This window comes from Canis lupus, chromosome 22 (assembly GCF_011100685.1).
Source record: "Canis lupus familiaris isolate Mischka breed German Shepherd chromosome 22, alternate assembly UU_Cfam_GSD_1.0, whole genome shotgun sequence".
Taxonomy (NCBI): Eukaryota; Metazoa; Chordata; class Mammalia; order Carnivora; family Canidae; genus Canis; species Canis lupus.
Genome location: NC_049243.1, coordinates 50,392,664 through 50,420,279, shown reverse-complemented (window position 1 = coordinate 50,420,279; position 27,616 = coordinate 50,392,664). Strand labels below are relative to the sequence as shown.

Sequence of the window (27,616 nt, the reverse complement as noted above, 5' to 3'; positions counted from 1 at the left end):
CTCAGTTATTTCAATGAAGAGAATTAGACCCCAAATTCTACTTTCTTGTCATATAATAGTTACCTGATATAAACAAAAAAGGCATTTCTCATTCTTTATGGATTTTGCTTAAGGTATTTCCTTAGTTTTATACTACAATATAGAATTTATTTTTTATTTCTTTATAACAAATTGGGTAAAAATTTTGGTACTGAAACATAATTACACAGGATCAATTACTCTAATAAAAACTTTATGAAACAGTACAGAATACACATGATACCCATATACTGGTAAACTTAAGCTTAAGATAAAGTAACATACATAAAGTCACATTACCTTTTTTTTTGTTAAGATTTTATTTAGTGATTCATGAGAGACACAGAGACATAGGCAGAGGGAGAAGCAGACTCCTTGCAGGAAGCCCGATGTGGCACTTGATCCCAGGACTCCAGGATCACGAGCTGAGCCCAATGCAGACCCTCAACCACTGAGCCACCCAAGCATTCCTAAGGTCACATTACTAATAAGTTGTATAGTTATTACTAAATACCAGACTTCTAAGTTCTAGTTTTTTCCACTAAAGCAGAATGTATTTATGTAACATATGCATACCTACTGAAATGGTGGGGGGCGGGGGTTGTGCATGCAGGAGTCACACAGGTGAAAGAAAAAAAGGAAAGAGGAAGGAAAGGGAAGGGAGGGGAGGGAGATGGAGCGGGGAGAGAGAAGGCATGGGTGCATAAGCATACACTCACTGCTGTTAACTGAATATTAGTGTCCTCACTCCAAAACTCCTATGTTGAAGTCTAACACACATTGTGATGGTATTTGGAGGAGGGGGCTTCTGAAGATATTAGGTCATGAGAATAGAGCACTCATGAATGGGATTATGCCTTTATAAGAGGAGGCCAGAGAGCTAGCTTGCCTGCTTTCCACCATATGAGGGTATAAAAAGTAGTTTTTCAGCCACTTACAAGAGAGCCTTCACCAGAACCCAGCTATGGCTGCACCCTGATTTCAGGCTTCCAGCCTCCAGGGCCATGACAAATAAATGTTTGTTATCTAAGCCACTCAGTCTATGGTAATTTGTGAGAGTGGCTCATACTGAGACACTCATGTATATTTGTCTTGCTATCGTTGGACATATAAAGGCATACTACTTTGAGAAATAGGTTGGAATATTTTATAAAGAAAAGGCTGCCAAATCACAATGAAGAAACCCACTTATAACCTACACATAAGTGAACTCGAAATGAATTAAAGAGTTAGATATTCCTGATTTTCCCAATAGTTCACATGTAAGTGTTTAGGAATTTTTTTTTAAAGATTTCTTTCTTTATTTGAGAAAGAGAAAGAGATAACAGGAGCAGAGAGAAGGAGGAGAGAATCCTTGAGCAGACTCCCCACTGAAGGCAGAGCCCAACATGGGGCTTGATCCCAGGACCCCAAAAATCATGACCCCAGCGGAAATCTACTTGGCCACTCAATCAACTGAGCCACCCAGGTGCCCCATAAATGTTTAGGAATTTGATGAACACATTCTCTGGGAAATGGTGAAAAGTACAAAGAAAGAAAGAAAATGAAACAAACAAGCAAAAAGAAGCCAAGAAGATTTGATTAATTTACTACATATCTGCAGAAAGAAAAAAAAAAAAAAAACTTTTGTAAAATCCATGGAATCAACGTTTACTTTGAAACACCTTAAAACAGCTTTAATACATAAAAACAGAGAGCACTTCCCACATCCACCTCAGTGCAGCTTAGCCTTTAAGACTGACATCTAAATAGGAGTCAAGGGCTTAACTCTGAGCCACACCCTCTGACAACTTCTTATAATATACAAGGTAAGTGAATGCAAAACAGCCCTCTAGTAGGGAGGAGATTTGATCACCAGCCATTCTACCACCAGGAAAGTTGGTGCAGCTCTCTCTAGAACTAATCATTACATGATAAATTAGACAGCTTAACAGAGAGTAATTATGGAATTAGGAAATGTAAGTGATAAAGCTTAAGAAAGGCTGGAAGACTACTTACTTAGGTATCAGATCTAACAAAAGGTGCAGAAATAACAGTGGGGATGGCAGACATACAGAAGTTTAGAGAAAGCACATGGTGTTCTCACTAGCACCTAAGAAGCTTGGGATGGCAGAGGTGGACCCCAACCAGAGTAAAGGACCAATAGGGCCTCACTCAGAAAAGTGAATCCTGACCTGTGAGCAGCATTTGGTTCTACAGGCATCTTGAGCATAACAAATGAAATATTACTGAAAAGGACTGAATTGTTTCCTTCAAAATTTTTCCTCTCATCATCATCTGTTAGTGCAACAAATTATTGTCCACAATGCTGACAAAATCACTTTAGCTTCAAATAACATGAAGTGATTGATACAACTTTCAAGGATTCATTCCTGTCAATATAAGTGTTTTGGAATAATTATTATGTACTTATGTAAAAACTTAAATTCTGTTTACCAAATTTATTTATGGTCATCCAAAGAAAAATCACTATTGTTTCTGATGTTAACTTTTTTGCCCTTAAAATGCACTATCTTCTTACTATCCAAATACTATGAGTACATATTGTCAGTGTCTTTTTCCAAGTCATAAATGATGAAAGAGCAAAATCCATAGAGATACTGGAAAAATAAGATCGGCAGCCAAAACAAGCCACACAAAGGAAGGGCTGTGGGCTACTGGATTTGAAAGCATAAACATTACATGAGCACACCCATGACTGAGCAATGTGCAGCCACACCTGGAGGCTGACTCTTAGACTCCAACCCCAAACCAATGATGAAAACAGGCCTCCTAAGCCAAAATGTAAAGATTCAATCACCTACCATCAGCTTTGATGTCAGAGACCCTTTCAAGCAAACAAGCAAAAATAACTCAGGTTCACTTTGCCTAAGCAAGATCATACTCTGTCAAATAAATCAATATATTTTGCTTGATATTACAGATCTCTGTTGTCATGGGTAGTACCTATTTCACAATAAGCTGGCTTACACATAAGTAAGTTTCAGAGAAAATAAACTCACCAAATTCAAATCATTGTTATATAGGTAAGACATGCACAATTATCTATATAACTGAACTTCTGGCCTATATATTTCATTAAATAATTTTTTCCAACTTTTAAAGGGTAATTAGGGCCACCTGGGTGGCACAGTCAGTTAAGCATGGGACTCTTAGTTTCAGCTCAGGTTGTGATGTCAAGGTCATGAGATTAAGCCCCACATCAAGTTCCAAGACGGGCTCTGCACTCAGTGAAGAGTCTGCTTGAGATTCACTCTCCTCTTCCTCTCCTTCTCCCTCACCCTCTGCCCCTCCTGCTCATGTGTCCTCTCTAGGATAAATAAATAAATAAATCTTTTTAAAATTTAAAAAGAAAGGGGGTAATGAATTCAACAGTAATGTATAGAGGAGGATGATTCTGGGATGATGGTAGACTATGAAGTTCCAGGAATCTGTCTCACCACCTAGATGACAATTACATTGGCAGGATATCTCTGATAACTAGTTTAGAACTCCACTCCAGTAAAAGGCTCACAAATTTCAGGGGAAAAGTTGGATGACAAACTGCAATCAATTTTCATCAACTTCAGGACTGACTCCGGTAGCAGCTATTCATCCCCCCATCCCCAGTCAGCAGCAGGAAACTGTGCAAGTGTTCCTGGAGCAGCTTACACACAGTTTGTGGAAGCCAGGGTGGGCAAAAGAAGGACAGTGTCCCTCCAAATACTGGGGATCTGTGCTATGATAACTGATTGCTCTTCTGATCACAGAGGTCCAGAAAAAAAGGTGGGTAGACATTGTTACTGCACCTCCTCCCAATGTGAGCCCTTCTTCTCTGGCTAAAGTGAGTTCCAGGGGACTTAAAGGGTCAGTACCTCCTTTTTCCTCCATTTGTTGCTTTTTTCACTTTCAAGAGCCAGACACTAAAGACTATTACATTCAAAAATGACCACATTTATGAGGAAAATTAGCGACCACACATGTGCAGAAGAATGCTCAGAAAATACCTGAGAAGACCTTAGATATACATCTCAGGCTGATTCTTGACACAGAGACAGCCCTCAACAAATAAACAGAAATAACAACAACATCATAAGAGTAAACTTTAGGGAAGGAGGATAATCTGATTTCCAAAATTATTACATTATTAGATTCAAATGTCCAGTGTTCAACAACAAAAAATCACAAATCATAGACAAAAAGAGAAAAGCATGGCCTTCTCAAAGAATAAAAATTAGCAGAATATGACCATGAAAAAGACCTAAAGGCAGATATGGTAGACAAAGACATTAAAACAACTCTCTTAAAGATGCTAAAAAAAACTAAAGGAAGATGTGGAGATAGTCAAGAAAACAATATGTAAACAAATGAAAATATTAATAAAGAGATTAAAAACCCACAAGGAAATTGAAAAATTCGAGAGCTGAACAGCATAACAATTGACATGAAAAACTCAGGATTGAAAAGCAGATTTGAGCACGCAGAAGAATCAGCCAATTTGAAGACAAGAGAAATTCTCAAGTATAAAGAAGAGGAAGATTGAAGAAATATGAACAGAACCTAAGGGTCCTTTGTGATACCATCGAGATGACTAATGTACATGTCATGGAAGTCCCAGAAGTAGAGAGAGGAGAGGGTAGAGAAAATATATGAATAATGGCTGAAAACTTCCCAAATTTGGTGACAGGTATGAATATAAACATTTTAGAAGCTTGAGACACCTGGGTGGTGCAGTAGTTAAGTGGCCAACTCTTGGTTTCAGCTCAGGTCATGTCAGGGTCTTGAGATCAAGCCCTGTGTCAGGCTCTGCGCTCAGCACAGTCGGCTTCATATTCTCTCTCCCTCTGCCACTCCCACTCATGTTCATTCTCTCTCTCTGTCTCTTTCATATAAATAAATAAATCTTAAAACAAAAATTCAAGAAGCTCAATGGACTCCAAGTCAGATGAACTCATAGACTCACACCAAGACATATTATAATCAAATTTTCAAAAGCCAAAGATAAAGAGAAAATCTTGAAAGTAGCAAGAGAGAAGCTAATCATCACATAGAAGGGATTCTCAATAGATAGCTAGATTTTCATCAGAAACTGTGGGGGCCAGAGGCTGATATATTCAAAGTGCTAAAAGGAAAAAAAAGAAACCAAAAATAAACTGTTAACCAAGAATCCTAAAACCAACAAAACTGGATCAAGACAAAAAAACTGGAAATTAAGACATTACCAGGGAAACAAAAGCTGAGGCAGTCTGTGACCACTAGACCTGCCGTACGATAAATGGTAAAGGCAATAAATAGTCTTGCAAGGTTGAAATGAAAGGACACTAGACAGTACCCAGGAAGTCACATGAATAAATAAGTTCTTCAGTAAAGGTAAACACACAAGCAATTATAAAAGCTAGTATTATTTTAACTTTGGTTTCAAACTCCACATTTTGTTTTCTATATAGCTTAAGAAACTAATACATTAAAAGTAATTACTGGTTTATGGTTTGGGGCACAGAATGTATAAAGATGTAATTCTGTGACATCAACATCAACCTAGGGAACCAATGATCTTCTTCCTGTCTTTATACTTTTGCCTTTACTAGAAACTTCAAATAAAATTATAGATTACATAGTCTTCTTGAACTGGTTTCTCTCTCTTAGCATGACTTATATTTTAGATTTTTTATGGTGATGCATGTATCAGTACTTCTTCCTATTTTACTGCTAAATAGTATTCCATTATATGGATAAATCACAGTTATTTATCCACTTACCACCTAATGTACATTTTATTGGTGTGTATTAGTGTAGCATTGTGATTTTAATTTGCATTTCCCTAGTGACTGATGATGCTGAATAACTTTTCCTGAACTTGTCATTCATAGAACTTCTTTAATAAGTTCAATAGAGGAAAAAATAAAACAAGATGAAATCAGAGAGGGAGACAAACCATAAGAGACTCTTAACTGGAGGAAACAAAATGAGGGTTGCTGGAGGGAGTAGATGGGGGGTGGGGTAACTGGGTTATGGGCACTAAGGAGGGCACGTGATGTGATGAGCGTTGAATGATAGAAGACTGATGAACCTGATGAATCGCGGACCTCTACCTCTATGTAAGGTGTGTGTACACACACACACACACACACACACACACTTAGAAGGGAATACAACAAAATGTGAAAAAAAGTGTTTACTGAAGAGTTTGTAGGATTACAGATAATTTTTATTCTTTTCCTTTTAAAAATATTTATTTATTTATTTATTTATTTGAGAGACAGAGAACAGTAGAGAGACAGGGCAAGCACAAGTAGGGGCAGAGGGAAAGGGAGAAGCAGGTTCCTCACCTAGCAGGAATCTGGATGTGGGGCTCCATCCCAGGACCCTGGGATCACAACTTGAGCCAAAGGCAAGGGCTTAACCGACTGAGCCACCCAAGGCCCCTATTCTTTTCCTTTTCAAACCTTTTTCCAGATTCTTACCAATGGCAAGTCAGCACTCTCTGAAAACAACTTGAATACATTTCTTAAAGATCAAACCAGGGATCCCTGGGTGGCGCAGCGGTTTGGCGCCTGCCTTTGGCCCAGGGCGCGATCCTGGAGACTCGGGATCGAATCCCACGTCGGGCTCCCTGCATGGAGCCTGCTTCTCCCTCTGCCTGTGTCTCTGCCTCTCTCTCTCTCTCTCTCTCTCTGTGACTATCATGAATAAATAAATAAAATCTTTAAAAAAAAAAAAAAAAGATCAAACCAATTCATCATTAGCTATCCTCAGGACTTCAGAAATGATCAAGGTCTAAATAACATCTTAACGTAATCAGGATATGAATACTCTATTTATAAAAAAAATAAAAAATAGTACAAGGTATGATTCCGGTTTTAAAACGAAAGCTAGGGACAGCCCCAGTGGTCTAGCGCCGCCTTCAGTCCAGTCTTTGATCCTGGAGACCCGGGATCGAGTCCCATGTCAGGCTCCCTGCATGGAGCCTACTTCTGTCTCTGCCTCTCTCTCTCTCTCTCTCTTTCTCTCTCTCCCTCTCTATTCTCGTGTGTGGGTGTGTGTGTTATTCTCTCATGAATAAATAAAATCTTAAAAAAAAAGAAAACCTATGAGATATCTATTTAAAAAAATAAATAAATAAAACAAAAGCTAGACACACAGATACCTCCAAAACATCCCTGTACCAACAGAGCTTGATGGAAACGAACTATAATGATGGAAGGTTCTTTTCTACTGCTGAATTCAGTAACCACTTACCACAGTACCATGGAGAATATGGCCAGTGAGTACTTAAAGTGGCACTGCAACATGACTGAGAAACTGAAATTTTAATCTAATTTTAATTCAAGTAGGTACACATGGCCAGCGGCTACCACACTGGTTAGCAGAACTTTGGGGGAAAAAAGTCAACCAGATTCATGGCTCTATTGCCCATTTTTCTCCTCCTTCCAGTCACTCAGTAATTTACTGGTATTCAATAACCTGTCATCTCTCCCTGGACATCAAATCATAACTTAAAAAAAGACCATACGTTATTCCACTAATCGGTATTTACCCAAGGGAAATGAACACACTAATTCAAAAAGATGTATGAATCCCTGTATTTATGGAATCATTATTTACAACGGCCATTTTCTTCATTATATACATATGGAGAGGGGGAAAGAGAATATTACTCAGCCATAAAAAAGAATGAGATCTTGCCATCTGCAAGAACATGGATGGACCTATTAGGGATTATGCTAAGTAAAATAAATCTGAGAAAGACAAATCCATTGTCATATGATTTCACTTATATATGGATCTAAAAACCAAAACAAAGCAGAAACAAACCCATAAACGTAGAGAGCAGACAGTTGCCACAGGGAAGGTGCTGACGGGGTGGGTAGTGTGGATAGGCAAAATGGATGAAGGGGAGGAGGAGGTATAGGCTTCCAGTCTGGAATAGATAAGTCCATATGAATTATACAGCATATAAATTATAGTCATTGGTACTGTAATAGTGTTATATGATGGCAGATGTTAACTATGCTTATGGTGAGCAAAAGAGCTGTCTGTCAAATTACTATGTTGTACATCAGAAACTAATGTAAAATTGTGTGTCAACTATACTTTAATAAAAAAATGGGAAAAAAATCATACATTAAGGTTCCTGTATGTTCTCTTGAGAATGAGAACAAATGAAGAGTACCAGTGACTAAGATTTCCTGACTAAAATCAGTTAGCCATTAAGATATAGCCCAAACCCAATTTACTTTTACTCTACCTAATTCTTCAGGGGTAATCTGAGTTTCTGATCTGTGTTTAGTCACCTGCCATCTTTTTGTTTTTATCTTTGTTCTTCCTCTTGTGGAAAAGCAAAAAGAATGGAAACGAAGTTGAAGTGACACAATTTTATCAACAACATCATTCTAGTACATAATAGACTCTACTTTCTAAAGGAGGATTACACTAGCAAGGACACAGACATTCATAAGAAGTTATCCCGTCATGTAGAGGCATTAATGTCATGATGATTTTGCTTTGGTTTGCCCTGGTATAAAGCATATTTTGTCTTTCACTTGTGTTACTAGGAAGCTCAAAAGTATACTTAGGGCTCACAAGTAACTAACTCAACCTGGTGTTAGTTCCTTCTGGAATCTCATGAGTTTCATATATATATTATGTATATTTTATATATATATATGTATATTTTTACTGCTCAGATTCAATCCTAATTTTTTGTACTGTAACACTTTTTAAAACTTTGCTGGAAATTAACAAAGCTATAAAACAGAAACAATAAATAAAAATTACTTAAACAAATACTCCATAAGGTTTCAGAGTATCTTCTTACCTCTAATAATGTCCAAATTAGAGAGGCCAAGATCCTTTGTGTTTGAATTTAAAAAAATCATTTGAACAAAATAGAAACAATACCATTTTTAAACAGTGCAATTGTATTATACTTCTTCAAACACAAGATTTAAAACTAAGATCAGTCACATCTTTTATTAGTTATTTCCTATGCTGACTCGATTATTAGTATTTTTCTCTCATTTATACTGTTTTAGATGATCTAACATACCTTGAATTTTCATGTTCTTGAAAATGTTGTGCTCTTAATTGGAATGCCACAAACAATGATGATGCTATTGCCAATAACTGGTTTCTCTCATTCTCTGTTAACTTGTGTCCTAAGGGAAATCAATCAATTGATCAATCAATCAATCATATACATCATATTAACATCTAGCACTTCAATCTTTTAGAACTATTTAGTCAGGCAAATCGTATTTTATCAAACCTTTATTACAGAGCTATACCAGGCACTGGGGCATGCAGTGGGGAGAGGGGTGGGAGCAAGATTGCTCAAATAAGACCAAAAAATCCAAGTGAAATCTATCAACTAGCTCTGGAAATTCAGAATAGATCTCTCAATAGCCTGATTAAACCTCTACTAGAGGCTCTGAGAAGTTCCTGATTTCCCCAACACTTTAGTGATAAAAACATCTCATATGATTCCATGGTTACTCTATATGAGGATTACAAAAATTTAGTCTATCTTCTCAAAATATACAGTCTACACAAGCAATTCTCAGTGTGGCCTGGGGACTATGGGGAGTCTCCAAGAACTTTTGGGGCCTGCCCGGTCAAAACTACTTTCATAATCAAGCCCCATACTGAGCTCTGCACTGGGCATGGAGCCTGCTTAAGATTCTCTCTCTCTCCCCTTCCCTCCGCCCCTCCAACTCCCTATCCCTCCAGCTTGCATGCACATGCTCTCTCTTTAAAAAAAAAAAAAAAAAAAAGAGCAAAACCTCCTTTCCTAATAATACTAAGATTTATTTGTTTTCCCCTCATTTTTTTCAGGTATATACTGATTCAAAAGATCTATGTATGATGACATCACTGCTCTGATGTCAACATATAATGGATCTATTTTTGGTACTTTAAAAATGAAGTAATAAATATTTTTAAAGCTCATAAGTTTTAATTTATAGAATGGCAACTATCTGTGGATATAACACAAAAGCTCTTTGGAGCACAAAGAGGACCAGTAAAATGATCTCAAACTTTACTGTGCATCAGATCACCTGCATTAAAGCAGAGAACCCTGTGCTCTACCTGAAGAAACAGACCAGTCATATGTCTGGGGTGCAGCCCAAGAACTTGTATTTCTAACAAGCTTCAGAGTGGTACTGATGCTGCATGTCTACAGAGCTCACTTTGAATAGAACTATTTTAGAGACATTTATCAAACTGTGTAATAAAAACCACTTACATAGTCCATGAAACCCTTTTAGTAGGTCATGATCAGAAAGACAAATTGTGTGAACATTTTGAACACCAAATCTTTTTTGTGTGTACACTAAATCATGATGCAGAATAGATTTCTTACAGTGGTTCAGTCATTTCTCTGGACACATTTACACATCATATGTCAGCAGCAGAGAAAAAGACAATGCATTATGAGAATCCTTTCAACTGTAAGACACAGAATCAGTGTTTCATTTGATCTAATAAACTGCTAGCTGTACTAATAGTGAGGAAGGAAGTTCCCAAATAAGAGTCACCACCATTTATCACATCTCACAGAGAAATAGACATAATGCATATCAATTTTCTTTTTTAAAGATTTTATTTGAGAGAGAAGGAGCAAGCAAGCAAGCAGGATTGGCAGGGGAAAGAGGCAGAGGGAGAGGGAGAGAATCCCAAAAAGACTCTGCGCTGAGCATGGGGCCCAATGTGAGCCTCAATCTCACAACCTGGGGATCACAACCTGAGCCAAAATCAAGAGTTGGACGCTTAAGCCACTGAACCACTCAGGCACCATAGCAATTTTAATCCTTTTATTGATACTGAAAAGATTTACAAATTTTACCAATGACTAATTCCCAGTAAATTTCCATCTGACTGCAGAAGACTCATCTACTTCTACAATTTATATCTGTTTCTAGAACCTGTTTAAGTCTCTCTGGCAATTTTCACAAATAAGTGGTGCAGAGATGATCTTCTTCAACTTCCATGCAGTGCAAATATCTCTTCTACGGCACTGATTGACAGATGGTTATCTAGGATCTATAAAACTTCAACACTTGGAAACTGACAAATCCTTTCAAAGATTTCTAAATCATTAGATTGTTAACTTCTCATACTGAGTTAGACTGCTTGTGACTTCCACCCAACTCTTCCAAACTAGAGTAACATTAAATAATTCTAATTCTATTCTTTCTTACACTTGTACATTAACAATCTTGAAGGATAACACTGCAGTTAGATACGCTACAACTCAAAAAAGGGTTTATCTTGACCATTTTGGGGGTATCTAGCCACCCTGAAAAGAAGGTATTCAGGTCTAAACTGGAAGTGTAGAAGAGATTCCACCGTGACTATTCTCATGATAATGGCTTTAACCTAAGGTTACTACTGATCACAGATCGAAGGGGCCTTGATTCCTATTGTCCTCTTAGGACCTGATGCCCATGACATGTCTGCCCTGGCCCTGACTTTGCATTCCTTCCGAATGTTTATTACTATGCCCCCTGGTTTCTCCCTTGCTGAAATCTCTGGCCCAGCTGGTCCTGATGTCTGATAATACATGTTCCAAATATTTTTCTAACTAGATTAGACTCAAATCCATCCTATCACTTGGACCTGAAAGCTGGTCAAATGCAGAAAGGGACACTGATTGAATCTTGGGTTTGACATGAGGATTAGTTCATTATCTGACTCTTTCATCAGAGGGATCAATATATGGTACGCCCTACCAACTACAAAAGTGATCCCTTTTGTGTTAGACACGGTCAACAAATACACACAGATCAGCATCTAGGGCTCAACTGGGTCAAACTAAAATGACATTAGGTCAAACTAATGACAGCTGCATTATTCGTTAATAATGAGTCTCCCAATTCTCCAAGCTAACTACCTACAGTTCCTTCAATGTTCTCCACACCATCATACCATCTCTAATAAGACATTATGATCTTCATCATAATCACTTTCTTTTGCATGCACATAAAAATGGAAGTTTTTTTAGTTCTTTACTAACAATGGTAATGTTTACAAATTGTGAAATAATAGACATTAAAATGTAAATGGCTTTGCCTAATATCACAACCATGTTGAGGTAGTCTGTGACTAGAGGTTATATAATCATACTATGACTCAATACAAGATATTATTAGACTATACTTATAGTCTAATATAGACTAATATAGTATATTATACAATAGTATTAATATATAAAAAACTTATTTTAATTTCAAAAAATATTTATATATGCTATTTTTGTAGTTTCCAAAGTATAATATAGACAGAGTAATTTTTTAAAATTACAAAAAGCCCAAATGCAAAATTTCAACAAGTAACTGACTACTGACATACAAAATCTAAAAACCAAACAAACAAAAAAACCCCCACTATATTCTAGCCATTTAATGGACACTGACCAATCAATAATAGTTTAAAAAGAGGGATACCTGGATAGCTCAGTGGTTGAGTGTCTGCCTTCGGCTCAGGTCATGATCTCAGGGTTCTGGAATCAAGCCCTACATTGTGCTCCCTACTCTGTGAGAAGTCTGCTTCTCCTTCTCCTTCTGCCCCACCACCCCCACACTCATTCTCATAAATACATACATAAAATCATTTTTTTTAAATAAAAAAAATCACTTCAATCTCTAGGTAGTGACTAGACTCCTCAATTTCATTCTAATTATTTTTGTGTTTTATGTTTTACAATTAAATTTTACCTGGGATTCGTTTTTCTATTTGGCATAATTTAAGGGTCTAACATTTCATAAATAGTAAGAGGAAAAATTCCCACATATATTAATTTCTGTTTATGAGCTCCCTATTCCATTACACTGATATATTTATTCATTTTTTTCTATTTTCTGTTTTCAAGTACTTCCATTCCTATCATTTATATCACATTGTTTAGTTAGAGGGGCTCGGCAATACATTTTAATGCACAGGTCTATTTTTCGTTCATTTTTCATAATTTTCTTGGCTATTTACAGAAATGTACGAACTTTTTAATCACTTAATGTAGTGGACCTTTGTGAATCTAAGATGACAAAACCTGTGTATCATTTGGGGAAGGATTGGCACTCCTATAACATTAAGTCCCCAAACAATAACTGACATGTTTTTCCATATGTTCACATCTTATTTCTTTTTCCTCAACAAGATTTTACAGTTTATAGAATCATATAGGTTTTATGTCTTCCCTATTAAATTTCTCTCCACTATTTTGCAAGATACTCCAGTTAATATGAGCAGGATTGGCTTTTTTTCCATTTTCATTTTAAGCTGGCTCTCACTGACAAAAAGAAGAGACACTAACTTTGAATGCTTATCTTGTTGCAGTCAGCTACCTTGCCAAATGTGTTTTTATTAAGTCTAGAAATTTTTAGTAATATTTTCTGGGTTTTCTAGGAACATAATTACATATAGAAAAAGAAAAATTTTTCTCCCCTTTTTAAAATATTTAAACCAGCCTTTTTTGGGGGGGGCCGGCAGGTGGCTTTTTGATCTTCTAAAATAATGATTTATAATAAAGGTCATTTTATAGAATTCATTGGTTCCTGATTTTAAGTGAAATTTTTGTTTAGCATTTCATTTAAAATTATGTTATTAGTTTTCATTACGTAGGCTTTTATTTTTTATTTTTTTCATTACGTAGGCTTTTAATCAAACTTAGCTTTTTAAAAAGATTTTTATTTATTTATTTATTTAGAAGAGAACACAGAGAGAGGCAGAGACATAGGCAGAGGGAGAAGTAGGCTCCCCACCAGGAGCCCAATGCGGGACTCGATTGCGGACCCTGAGATCACACTCTGAGCCAAAGGCAGACGCTCAACCACTAAGCCACCCAGGCATCCCCAATCAAACTTAGTTTAATTTTGTATTTTAGAGTGTTTTAATAAGAAAAGGCAACTGAACTTATAACAACTATTTTTCTACTATTTTTTTTGTAAGCCATCACTTTTTATTTTATTCTAATTGCAATGGATATTATTAACAAGATTAGGGGTACCATTTAACCTTGAGGTGCCATTTGTAAGGCACCATCTGCATACAAAATACGTCCATTTTAAATGTGTAATTCAAGAGTTTGATAAATGTGTACACCCATATAAACACCACAACCATCTATTTAGAATTTTCCACTACTCCAAAATGCTTGCTTGCATCTCTTTCCAATCAAGACCTCTACATCAGCTTTCCCTCCCTAGCCACAAGCAACTAAATCCTTTTCTAGTTTCATATAAATGGAACCAGATAGTAAGTACTCTTTCGTGTCTGGCTTCTTTTGTAGATAATATTTTTTAGATTCATCCATGTTTTTGAATGAACTGACAGTTTCTAACATTTTAGCATTAAGAAGTATTCTATAGCATGGATATATTACAATTCGTATAGCCATTCATTCCCTGAGGGCTTTCGATGTAAGAGGGAAGATGTGATTTGGTTCTAAAAGTGAACTCCAGCTGCTGAGTGAAGATGAACTGCTAAGTGCAATGGTGGCTGGAAGGAGGTCAGTGAGAAGGCTGTTCCGAGTCCAGGCAGGAGGGAAGCAGCTGGGACTGGGAGTGGTGTGCTAGTTTGGTGTTGAATGGAGACATGCCTGCATTCAATTCCCAGCTCTCCATGAACAAGCAAGGGCTAGTGCACTGCACTGAGCTTTGTGAGCAGGAAAAACCTGTAAAGTTGCTCTGAGGGGGGTTGAGAACACCTGCTGCCTGCTAACAACAAAAACCCCCCAAGGGCAGCAGGTCTTTCTGCTTACCAAGGAATCCTAAGCACCTAGAACTTTTGGATATAGATAAAGTATATTCAAGTACTTCTAGATTCTTTTTATCCCTTTGTCAAGTGTGAAGGTAAACTAAGAGAGCACTGCGATCTTGACACTTGGTTTTCACCTCTGCCAACCCTGACTGAGAAGACTCATAAGCATGATCCTAGAAGTCTGTGAAACCTGAATAGTGAGGCAGCACAAACTGAGAACCTCCAGCTTGGCACACAGGACAGACACAGCCTCACACACTCTAGGGCAGATGTCTTCAGTAGCAGCAAGTCATTTCCACTTAAAAGTTAGAACCCTAGCCTGGGAGGAATTCTAAGAGTTTCTCAAACCCATTTTTTGAAACCTCCAGGATTAAAGCTTGAAATCTCTACTGCACTCTCTAGTGAAGACAGGCTAGAAAAAGATACAACTCTTGATTTTAAAACCCTTAGTCTTTTTAGAATAGTTTTCAGTATCCTGAGACCCTAAATAACTACCTTTAACCTAATAGATTCAGTAAATATTTATGAAATAAAAGAGAAAAACTTCCTCCTCACAATATGTCCTCACCTTCTTAACCTTCTTACAGATTGGGGTGTATATGTGGGGGATGGAATTTTAAACAAAAGCCCCAACCCTCAAATAATATTTACGTTCTCTCACCCTTACTCATTAAGTTGGTGGTTACTACGTGGAGGTCAAATCACATAGTAGCACCACAAGATCTGTGATACACCTCTGTAAACTTTCTGCTATAAACACACCCATGTCCATGACCCAGTTTTTAAGAAGCCTGATCTGTGTTCTCTTAAGTGGCTTTAGTTCTATCATCTATTTTTAACAGTCATCTGGTGCCTTCCTTCCAATCTAGTGTCATCATTAATGATGCTAACAGATGTCCTGATTCTGAGCCAGGCATGTTCTCGGTCTGTGGGATGTGGCTTTGCTGATGCTTTGCTTCATGTGTAGGCTTCATGTGTTGTGGCACCTAGAGGTAATCTGTCTATGGCCGGTTAGGTTTCTCAGAGAAGGATATTCTCCTATTGTGACTGAGAGTGCCTGTCTCCCAGGCCAGTACTTGGGAGCTAAGAGAACAACAGTTGGCAGAAGGACATCACCACATTCAGTATGTCCACATTTACCCAATCCTCTGTCCAACGTGCCTGGTGTCCACTGGTATAGAGGGCATCCTATTCTCTATAAAGAAGAATCTCAAAGCTATTGCCAGGGTGGAGGAGAGCAAGCCACCCTCCTCTAAAGAGTAAGGGAGGGAATATAAAGAAATTCTTCCAGAGATTTTAGACCAACAGTCCTACCTCTAGGAATTTCCCAAGGGAAAATTAGGCAGAGATAAGCAGCACCCCTGAATAGTCCTTGGAGAGGTGCTACAATGGTACAAATGCTACCTCATCCTTGAAGTCATCCTTGAGTCCCTCAATCAAAACTGGTTACTTTTTTCTTGGTGCTGGTCACTTGGCTTTTATCTTCACTTAGCCCTTATTTTGACCTGTGATGTAGCTAGTTCTTTACATATTTATTTCTCTTGTGATATAAGCTTCTTAAGGGCAAGGTAAATACACTACTCATTTTTCAATTTCTTCAAGAGCCTATACCAATTATTTGCTGAATGACTTAATGACTGAATTCTCAAAGGCAATACAAGTGTCCAAGTATCAGAGTACCACCATGTCTTGGGGTCAGCTGGACCCCAAGACATGATCTTTACTGCTCACCTGCTTGGACTCACCATCTTCTGTCCCCAATTTTTCCTTACATTCTTCTCTCCAATTTCTCTCTTAATTCAAACAAAAGACCCTACAGGCATAATATCCTGCAATGGAAACTGAAACTACCCCTAAAGCACTAATAACTGCCCCAAAGAGTTCCACGTGGCAGACCACCCAGACCAGTCTGAAATTAACCCGACTCACACCTATATATATAGACAATAGCATGATTGACAGTTATCTTTACTCTTTATATTCAAATCTCTACCAAAGGAGAAAAAAAGCCTCGTTTACATAATATACAATGTATATATAGGCATGTTTCCTTACATCACATGTGAGGCCTTATACCTGCCTTTACATACTATAACAAGGCCCCCATCTAAATATACATCCTAATCCTAAATAATAGGAACCCATTCAGCCTTGCCCAGAGTGTCACAGCTTTGGAAGCTCCCCTCACCCCACAATATCCTTATTTGCTGCAAATAAAGTTTCTTTTGTGTGACAACTCCACCTGGTGTGGTTTCTATCTGTGACTCACCAAGGAGCAAATTCACACTGATCTGGTTACACCACTTTTAAAGGTATAGAAATACTTGACTAAATTTAATGGAAAAGAGAGAAACATAATAAATGGTATATTACTTGTGTTTAATCAAATTTTTATTAAAGAGATGTCACTTTCCAGAGCACAAAAAAATCTGATCATTTCCTTTGATGGGGCTAGAGGTTTAATGCAGCAAGGCAGCAGAGAAAGGAGTCCAAAATGTTCATTACAGGCCAACTGAATTGACAGTTTTTTTTTTTCTAAGATTTTTTACTTATTTATTCATGAGAATACAGAGAGAGAGAGAGAGAGAGAGGCAGAGACACAGGCAGAGGGAGAAGCAGGCTCCATGCAGGGAGCCTGACATGGGACTCAATCCCGGGTCTCCAGGATCACACCCTGGGCCGAAGGTGGCGCTAAACCACTGAGCCACCCGGGCTGCCCTGAAATGACAGGGTTTTTTTTTGTTTTTTTGTTTTTTTTATTTATGATAGTCACAGAGAGAGAGAGAGAGAGAGAGAGAGAGAGAGAGGCAGAGACACAGGCAGAGGGAGAAGCAGGCTCCATGCACCGGGAGCCTGATGTGGGATTCGATCCCGGGTCTCCAGGATCACGCCCTGGGCCAAAGGCAGGTGCCAAACCGCTGCGCCACCCAGGGATCCCTGAAATGACAGTTCTTAAAAAATCTTCTACCTCTCTTTCTTCCAGAATCAAAATATCATCTTCCCTATTTTTCATTTATGTTTCAGAATCAAAGGCCAATAGCTTTTCAACATCATAATCTAATAAGTATACATGAAGAATACCTTCCTATGTAACCTGTTTTAGTTTTAAGCACAGTCATTCCATTCCATTAGTAACACTTTCCTACTCTGCAAATAAATTTGGGATGATAAACATATATACTAGAAAAATTTAAATCAGTCATAAAAACAGGCACTTGCCTGTGAACAGTGCCTAGGATAGCTGGACAGATGGGAAGCAGACGGGTAATCCCAAAGGGGCAAAATGACCTGGCCTGAAACATATGGAGAAGATCCTGGATTAACTTCAGTGGCCACTTCCTGCTGTCTCTTCCAGGCACATATAACAAACAATCAAAAATGATAGTTTAATATATCAAATATCTGCTCTAGGGAAAAAGAGGGAGAGGGAAATAGAGTTATATGAAGAACAAGAGAGAGTAGCCACTCAGAGAAGAACCAACATGAAAATAATAGGAGGGAAGACAGTAAGAGGTCCACACTAAAAATGGCAAAGCTAAGTGTGTACTTTTAAAGTGCTTATGGCCATTCTACAACAACAACAAATATCATACTCTTAAAACCTGTATGATTTATGATTTTTGAATCCTAGCACAATTGAATGAGTACTGAAACAGGAGATAGAAACTCTAAGTTCAATTACTGGCTTTATTCTATTACTGATCATTTAGCCTTATCAAGTTCTCTGGGCTTTGGTCTCCTCACATGTAAAATAAAGGCTGAGATTAAACAATCGTCCTAACAACTTACAACAATTTTTAAGACTGTGTTCCTATCTTATACGAGCATTAATGGAATTATAATATCCATGCTGATGATGCCCTATCAAAACAAAAGTGTAGGGGATCCCTGGGTGGCTCAGCAGTTTGGTGCCTGCCTTTGGCCCAGGGCGTGATCCTGGAGTCCCAGGATTGAGTCCCGCATCAGGCTCCTGGCATGGAGCCTGCTACTCCCTCTGCCTGTGTCTCTGCCTCGCTCTCTCTATGTCTATCATGAATAAATAAATAAAACCTTTAAAAAAAAGTGTAATATATTAAATGTATTCTAGAAAATGGCAATGTTAGTTTCTAAGTAAATTTCTGAGTTCGCCTGAGAATGTGGAACACTTTCTACTAATGCCAAATGTACAGTACATTGTAATCAATTACAATTAGAAAATTTTTAAAAGGTTTTATTTATTTATTCATGAGAGACAGAGAGAGAAAGAGAGAGAGAGAGAGGCAGAGACACAGGCAGAGGGAGAAGCACGCTCCATGCAGGGAGCCTGACGTGGGACTCAATCCCGGATCTCCAGGATCATACCCCGGGCTGAAGGCAGCACTTAAACCCTGAGCCACCGGGGCTGCCCATGGGTTATATTTTTTAAAAATTCAAAAGTTCAGGAAAAAGAACCATATGACTCATTAGTTTTTCTTCTAAGATCCCAAATAAAAAACATTTTTAATTTCTCTTGGTACTAATGATAAAACTCTATAACATTTAAGTTTTAAAACAATAATCAAACTAGTAATTTCCAGTTAGTCTTATGAAAACTCTGTACTGTAAAATCTAAGAAACTGCTTTATAAATATATTCAAAAGCTCAATACATGAAGTTGACCTGAATCTCTACACAGCTCCTCATATGAATGCGTCATCTTACATAATAAAACACTCTAAATGGATATAAAGAACACTTGCCATTTGTGAGAGTAAAATCTCATCTTCATATATTCTCAAATTCATCAGGAACATATGTAGATACTTCTGGCTTTCACCTGAATAACATTTCTTTTTTTTTTTTTTTCCTGAATAACATTTCTATTAAATCACATGTAAGTCCTCTTGGTTTCTTTATCTCACATATGGACCATGTTTTTAATCCTCACTAAAGGATTTTCTCTGTCTCACTTGAGCAATTTTTCTACTAAGGGAAACACTCACTGGTAACTTCACAGTGCTAAAGTTCACATTCTCCTCATTATTTTATTAAAAGCTTCATTTTTATGAATAAAAATAATAATCTTCTTAAACATCCTCACTTTCGTTAACAGAGATAGCATGTGGTATTCTGAAATTTTCAGTACTAATTTTCATAAAGTTTTAATCATTAGAGTTCCTGTATATACTCCTATAATATACCAGCAGGGAGTACAAATTTGAATTGGCTTTCAGAAACCAGAATGCTCAGGTAGGCTAATGCTTTGTCTCCATGTTTTGCATCAAAACTAGATTTGCAGAACATTCCACATACTTGAATTCCTCACTCAACAAAATTATGGATTATTGCACATTCATGAGTCACTCATGAATACTAAAATCACGAATGTCAATAGTCTAGGATACTCTATGTTAATAAATCAAATATAGTATGGGCTAAAGGCCTTAATTTCAAAATAGAAAAATTATGCGTTATAATAAAGTATAAAGTAACAACTTTAATACAGTAAAATACTTCAATGCATACAAACCTTTAAAGCCATCAGGATATACATCAGAAAGAAATTTAGTGCTGATGTCTCCTTCTATGAAGCGTGAGTTGATTATCACCTCTCGGAGTAACGCAATATTATGTGTAACACCTAAAAATAAAGTGTTATCAGATTGAATTAGAGAACGTGTCAGTTAAAAGTCTCTTACTATCTAGAGAAATTTATCATCTGTGTCTTATGACTAAGCAAGAACCAAGGAAAGATTATTCACCTCCTGGACTTCAAGTAACAGCAAAAAATGTCTAAAGTTATGGTAGTAATAAAACACCAAATGCAAACTTAAGCTTGTACTGCCAAATCAATTCAATAGGGAAATTATATATATAATTTATTTATTCAAGAGAGACACAGAGAGAGAGGCAGAAGGAGAAGCAGGCTCCCTGTGGGAAGTTCGATGAGGGACTCTATCCCAGGATCCTGGGATCACGACCTGAGCTGAAGGCAGATGCTCAACCACTGAGCTACCCAGGGCGCCCCTCAACAGGGAAATTAATGTCTGTTCAGTAAATGGTACTGAAACAAGTAGATATCTATTTAGGATAAAAGAAAACAAACTTCTACCCTAACTCACACCATAAACTAAATTTGATTCAAACTGAATCAACAAACTTAAATGTAAAACCTAAAACTGTAAGTTATGGAAAATAGAGATGAAAATTCTGATTATCTTGAGGTAGGCAACAGATTTTTGGGTAGTACACAGAAACTGAGCCACAAAAAAAAAAAAAAAAAGTGTACTTCGTCAAAATTTAAAAGTCTGCTTCAAAGAATATGGTTAAACAAGTGAAAAAGCAAGCCACAGACTGAAAGAAAATGTTCACAACATACATATCAGACAAAAAACTTGCATTTGGAATATATAAATATATAAAGAATGCTTAAAACACAGTAATATGACAGAATAAATAAATACATTTCACAAAAGAAGATATACAAATGAAAAGTTGTTGCACATCACTATCATCAAGGAAATACAACGAGATGCCCCCCAAACACCCCCAATTTAGTGGCTAAAGGCTAAAAGAGGGCAGCCTGGGTGGCTCAGCAGTTTAGCGCCACCTTCAGCCCAGGGCGAGATCCTGGAGACCTGGGATCAGGACCCATGTCAGGCTCCCTGCATAGAGCCTGTTTCTCCCTCTGTGTCTCTGCCTCTCTCTCTCTCTATTTCATGAAAAAATAAAATAAAACGTCTTTGCTTTTAAAGATAGGTAGATAGATAGATAGATAGATAGATAGATAGATAGATAGATAGATAGATAGATAGATAAAGGCTAAAAGACAGAAATAGCACATATCAGTGAGGACATGGGGCAGTATAAGTGTCACACCCTGTGGTGGGGATATAAATAGCACAAATACTTTAGAACTGCTTGGCAGGTTCTTAAAAAGCTAAACATATACTCACACATATGATTCAGACAAGTCACTCCTAAATATTTGCCCAAGTTAAATAAAAGCATACATCTATACAAACATAAACAAAGGTTATGGGTTTTATTTGCAACAGTCAAAACTGAAAACAATTTAAATGTCCATCAACAGATGAATTAGCAAAATGTGATTTGTCCATTTAATGGAATTCTATTTAGCAATAAAAAGAAATGATTTACTAAGATACACGAGGATGCATCTCAAAATAATTATGCTGAATTTAACGAGACTACTGTAGGAGTCCCTGAACATAAAATTTCAGAAAAGCCTCGACAACCTACAGTGACACAGAGCAGATCACCTGGTCGCACTGGGACAGGGATAGACAGACGGTGGACTACAAAGACAATGAGGAAACTTGGAGGTGATAGAAATGTTCAGTGTCATGACTGTGGTGATGGTTTCAAAGATGGATATATACATCAAGACTCATCAAACTGAACATTCTAAATATGATAAGTTCATTTTATGTCAAGTATACTTCAATCAGTAGTAGAGGAGGAGGAGAAAAAGAGAAGAGGAAGAAAGGCAAGAAGGGAGGGAAGGTGGGAGGGAGAGGGGGAGAGAGGAAAAGAAAAAGGAAGAAAGGAGGGAAGGAAAGAAGGGAAAGCTTGTGATCCAGGAGGAAACACTGAGCCTAGAACACAAAGACTCCTACAAAGTTAAGTTAAAATAGATAACCACCACAATAAGGATTCGAATGGTATTGGATGAGTTCTCTGAGACAGAAGGACTTTAGGAAGGGAATATTTGAACTGGTCACTCATATTACAAAGATATCAAGACAACTAAAAAAGGGAGAATGAGAGGCATGTCAAATCTAGGGGAAGTGAGAACTCGATGAGGCTTCCACAAGAGGAACAGGACAGAATTGAAGTGATGAAAGGTTTGCTAAGTCCTTCCAATTTCTTCATCCCACTTCCTTACATCCTCATCTATACCATTCTGCTGCATAACGAACCTAGAAAGCTTGGTTCTGATCTTGCTATTCAGTCTTATAGAGTGCTCACTTTTACAAAAATAATTCTAAAGTAAGCAAAGAATCAGACCCTCAGGCTCAAGTACCAGGTCTACCACTTACGTTGGGTAAGGTAAGCTATTTTGCCTCCTAAAGATTTAGTTCCCTCATTCGTAAAATGGTGATCACAACAGAACCTATTTGCATTACTGTCATGAGATATAAATTGAGATAATGCTTAAGGCAATGCCAGGCACTCAGGAAGGTGCACTCATGTCATACTCATTACCCTTTCATACAAGAAGACATGCAGTTAATCAACATCATGCTCATTATCCTTTCATACCAGCAGAAGCGTGCAGTTAACATCGGAAAGTGAACAAACTTGGCCTGCAAATCTAACCACCCCCTATTTCTGTAAATCAAGTTTTGTTCTGAATACAACAGTGTTTACATACGGTGTATGTGCTACAAGAGTCAAGTAGTTGTAACAGTGACCATGTGACCCATAAAATCTAAGCTACTTACTCTCCAACCCTTCCCTGAAAAGGGTTGTTGACCTTGCTATAAGGTTTTCAACAATGTTGAAACGCTGAGCAAATTAATCTCTACCTAGCAACATTTACCCTACACCTGCTGCTCGTGTGCAATTAGGTATCACAGGAAAGGGGATGAGAGCCAACGCTGTATGACAATATGGTGCCTGCTCTGGACGAACTTTCAGTGACCAGTCATAGCATAAGAAAATTACAAGGAAAAAAGATTGAAAATAAGAAAACTGTGATCCAGCGGGACTGAATCATTTATCTAAAATTTAGTAAAATAGAAATTATAACAGCAATATAGGTTTAAAAATATGACTGCAGGTTTCCCCTAAAATATGCTTTTCATCTTTTCCACAGTTAACGGAGCCTTAGCAGAACAAAGATCCCACAGACACAGATTCTATCTTCCCATCTGTCTTACAGCTGGACCTGACAGACTAATTCCTAGACGAGCTGCTGGGAGGTAGAGCAACACATCCAACTCCCGTTTCATTTAGTTGAAAAGAATTGCTTGGACTTCTGTTCCTCCTTCTTCCTATGAGCTTCCTGATATGGCAGGAACTGAGCTTTGGAAATGAAGGTGAAGCAGAGAAACATGATGGGGGTGTAGAGGGGGAAAGGGATGTATCTCCTGGAATGACCACAAGACACTAACTTGCCCCATCAGCACAGACAAGCCAGACAATTAAATGAGAAGTAAATAAATTTCAGGGTGCTTGGGTGGCTCAGTCAGTTAAGCATCTGACTCTTGATTTCAGCTCAGGTCATGATCTCTCAGGGATGTGAGATCAAGCTGTACATCAGGCTCCGTGCTAGGAGTGGAATCTGCTCGAGATTCTCTCTCCTTTCCTGCTGCCCCTCTCCTTCAAACCCTTCCCCCACCCCGCCCCCAAAAAGAAAGGAAGTAGTAGTAAGTAATTTCTATCTTATTTATACCACTGTATTTAAGAATCTTTGTTACAGGGATCCCTGGGTGGTGCAGCGGTTTGGCGCCTGCCTTTGGCCCAGGGTGCGATCCTGGAGACCCGGGATCGAATCCCACATTGGGCTCCCGGTGCATGGAGCCTGCTTCTCCCTCTGTCTGTGTCTCTGCCTCTCTCTCTCTCTCTCTCTCTCTCTCTCTCTGTGACTATTATAAATAAATAAAAATTAAAAAAAATTAAAAAAATAAAAAGAATCTTTGTTACAGCAGGTTACCCTGTACTCTAATATATATATGGGAGAGAAAGGCATATCTTTTAATAGGATTTCCTATCTCTGAGCCATGCAACTTAATATATCCAACTAGGCATTGCTCTATGCATCTCTGCATACTAGACCATGCTAGAAGCCATGTGCGAAAATCTGAACATCTTTGTTCCTGACTCAGAAGATACCATGTAACTAAAATTTTTTTTTAATTTTCAATCTATTCAAACTACCTCAAAACATTCGGAGATAGTTCCAAATGAAAATATTAATGCATCCCTTTAGCTAAATTTCCATGGAAGACATTATCACATAGAGACAATAACCTAATAAATGTCTATCATAGTACATGCCCAGGACAAATGAACAGTTATCCAAACTTTGTTCAGTGGATAATAACTTAGACAATATTCAACAACTAATGGTTAGAAGGGCTATTCTATTTATGTATATTTCTATGAGGAAAGTATAAAAAGGTGTAAGAAACTTGTGATGACACAAATGTACCTAACAAATCATTGCAAAAATGTGACATCTGCCTAAATTATAGGTGATATTTGAGTAGATGAAAATGAAGAGCAATTGAAAGCAATGTTCTATGAGTGCTTAGAAAGTTTATCTTTACAAAGATAAACTCAGTAGGCAAGAATTTAAAATAAAAGACTCCTTGAAAGAGGTCAGGCTACGAAAGGGAACAGAATCCCTTTGTTGTATGTTTTACAAACAGACAAAACAAAAAGCACTTTTGAAGAAGAAAAGGGTATGGCCTGCCAGGGAGATTTCTATGCATAGGAAATGATGTGGCATTCCAGGAAGAGGAAAGTAGCCGTGACTTAAGGTAAATCTTCCTGGTTGGGGGAAGAAATAAAGAAAGATACAAAAGGACACAAAGATGGGTAATATTAGGGAATAATTTAAAGTACTGAAGAATTCTCACTGTTGTTGAGACAGCTGGGCGGCTTAGTCAGTTCAATGTAGGACACTTGGTTTTGGTTCAGGTTATGACTCAGAGTCCTGGGATCAGCCCCATAGAGGCTCCACACTCAGGATGCTGAGTCTGCATGGGTCTTTCTCCCTCCTTCCCCCCTCTGCCCCTTCCCCTCTTCTCACATGCACACGTGGGTGCTCACCCTCTAAATAAGTAAAATACTTAAAAAAAAAAAATTCTCAGCGTTGTCAAAGCAAATGGATACCACCAGGTATTTCTGTGAAGAGAACAGAAAGAAGGATACCATGACCAAACAGCATGAGCAAAGGAGAGAATGGTGGACCTGAAAAATCCAACAGGGTGTTCAGGTCTGAAAGCCCTGCAAAGATTTTACCTCTCCTTGGAGCCAACCAGAATGAGTGAAGCAGGGCAAGTACGACTAGATTTGTGCCCATGAATCATGCAGGCTGCTACTGAAAAAGGGACTAGGGTGAGGGGTTGTGAAGATGGAAAAACCCATTAGCTGACAACTTCAGGAGACTTGCTGAACAAGGGCAAGGCCTCCAACCACAGCAAGGGTGTGGGCAATACAGACAAAGAGAGAGTTACCAGACAGAGAGGGCATGATGACTTAGTGGATGTCAAGAATGGGGGAGATGCAGGTGCCTGGCTGGCTCAGTCGGTTTGAGACCCACGTTGGGTGCAGAGAGTGCTTAAAAATAAAATCTTTTACTTAAAAAAAAAAAAAAAAAAAACAGAATGTGGGAGACGAGTCAACAAACATGCACACTTCTGGCTCTGGCACACTAAATGACAGAAGAAGCTGCTTTACAAAAAAGAAACAGGTTGAAAGGAAAACATCTGATTCATTGTGGACAAGTTAAACTGGAGACCCCTGAGAGAGACGATTGATGGTATCCGAGAGGTAAGAGTTCAGAACAGCAGGCCAATTAGAATGCAATTCCACCCAGAGCATAGAAAGCATGGAGGCAGATGTCCACTGTCCACATGGTAGAGTCCAGAGCAGGAGACAGCAACGCAAGACAAAGCCAGCAGTATGTAACTTATTCCTATGTAACTGAAGTTTTGAAAAAGTAAGATCCCAACAAAAGAGCTGAAAAGGATAAAAATTAGAAAATCAAGGTGCAGATGGACTTTCATTTCCAAAAAAAAAAAAAAAATTTTTTTTTTTTTTGGAAAAAGATTTTATTTATTTATTCATGAGAGACAGAAAGAGAGAGACAGAGATGTAGGCGGAGAAGCAGGGAGCCCAATGTGGGACTTGATCCCAGAACCCCGGGATCATGACCTGAGCCAAGGGCAGACGCTCAACCTCTGAGCCACCCAGGTGCCCCCAAAAGAGTATTCTTTTTTTTTTTTTTTTCCAAAAGAGTATTCGTATGTGCAAATTAATATTTCAGAATGTTTCAATTTATAAGTTTATGTATTAACAGTAAATAACTTAGAAAGGTAATCTAACTCTCAGGCCCAGTTATAGTATAAATTTTCTTGTTCTTCTGAGGTCTGAGGCTGATGCCAAAATAGTTGGCATCAAACTCTTCAGGAAGCTCCAACACAGATTTCAGAAATAATGATCATCTGAACAAAAATAAGATTGTTACCCAGTAATCTATTTGTGACTGAGAACGTCAAAAAATTAAAATGTATGTAGTTTTACAAGATAAATGATCTGTTGTACTTTTATTACATATTCAAAGTTGAAAAAGGAGTGATTTTAGAAAATCTAAGTCAAAGGAATTATAAGCAAATATTAATTTACATTTTGGATATCAAAGAGCAGAGCCATTCAAGCACACAAATGAAGCCCAGACTTTCAAAAAAATCTTTCTACTTGAATAGTAAATAGAGCATGAAAACAGACTTTTATCTTGCTAAATGATGTTTCAGGAATAAAATTACTACACAAAAGCATTTTCTCTTTAAGTCTTCTCTGAATAAAATATCACATATTACTATGCAAAATCCAATCATTATCTGTTTCTCTTTCCAAAGAACTAGAAGATCAAACAGTGGCTAATGGCAGACAACCAAACTATAGGTGCCTCTACTGACAGCTCCAAAGACTACTGTACAGCAATTAGTTCTAAAGCCAAATGGAGGAATAATCAAAAACCTATTTTCTTTTCCTAAAAGCTCCAAGTACCAGATAGATGGGAAAAATCAGGGAACTGTTAAGAGATATCCTACACATCTGAAAGTTATCATTTTGTACAAAGTTTACTTTCTTTCCATGTCCCAGGAAAGACAATGCTCTTTAAACTGATCCTTGTTCAAACAAGAAG

General features: G+C 37.8%; 1 protein-coding gene and 1 long non-coding RNA gene across 6 annotated transcripts in view; one reads left to right on the top strand and one right to left on the bottom strand.

Annotated features, from left to right (window-relative positions):
- PCCA (propionyl-CoA carboxylase subunit alpha) overlaps nucleotides 1–27,616 on the bottom strand; it is a 462,758-nt gene that overhangs the window by 170,229 nt on the left and 264,913 nt on the right. For 4 of the 5 annotated variants that reach the window (XM_038569960.1, XM_038569959.1, XM_038569962.1 and 1 more), the window contains 2 exons: nucleotides 20,243–20,353; nucleotides 9,047–9,155 (listed from right to left, as the gene is read on the bottom strand). In XM_038569960.1, coding sequence (XP_038425888.1) covers nucleotides 9,047–9,155; nucleotides 20,243–20,353 — 220 coding nt within the window. Of the gene's footprint in view, nucleotides 1–7,752; nucleotides 7,919–9,046; nucleotides 9,156–20,242; nucleotides 20,354–27,616 lie in introns of those variants that run through there. The other variant, XM_038569961.1, reaches the window with a different exon arrangement.
- On the top strand, nucleotides 432–23,934 carry LOC111091699. The gene is made up of 2 exons (XR_005376533.1): nucleotides 432–493; nucleotides 23,555–23,934. It is a non-coding gene; the product is annotated as an uncharacterized LOC111091699 (long non-coding RNA).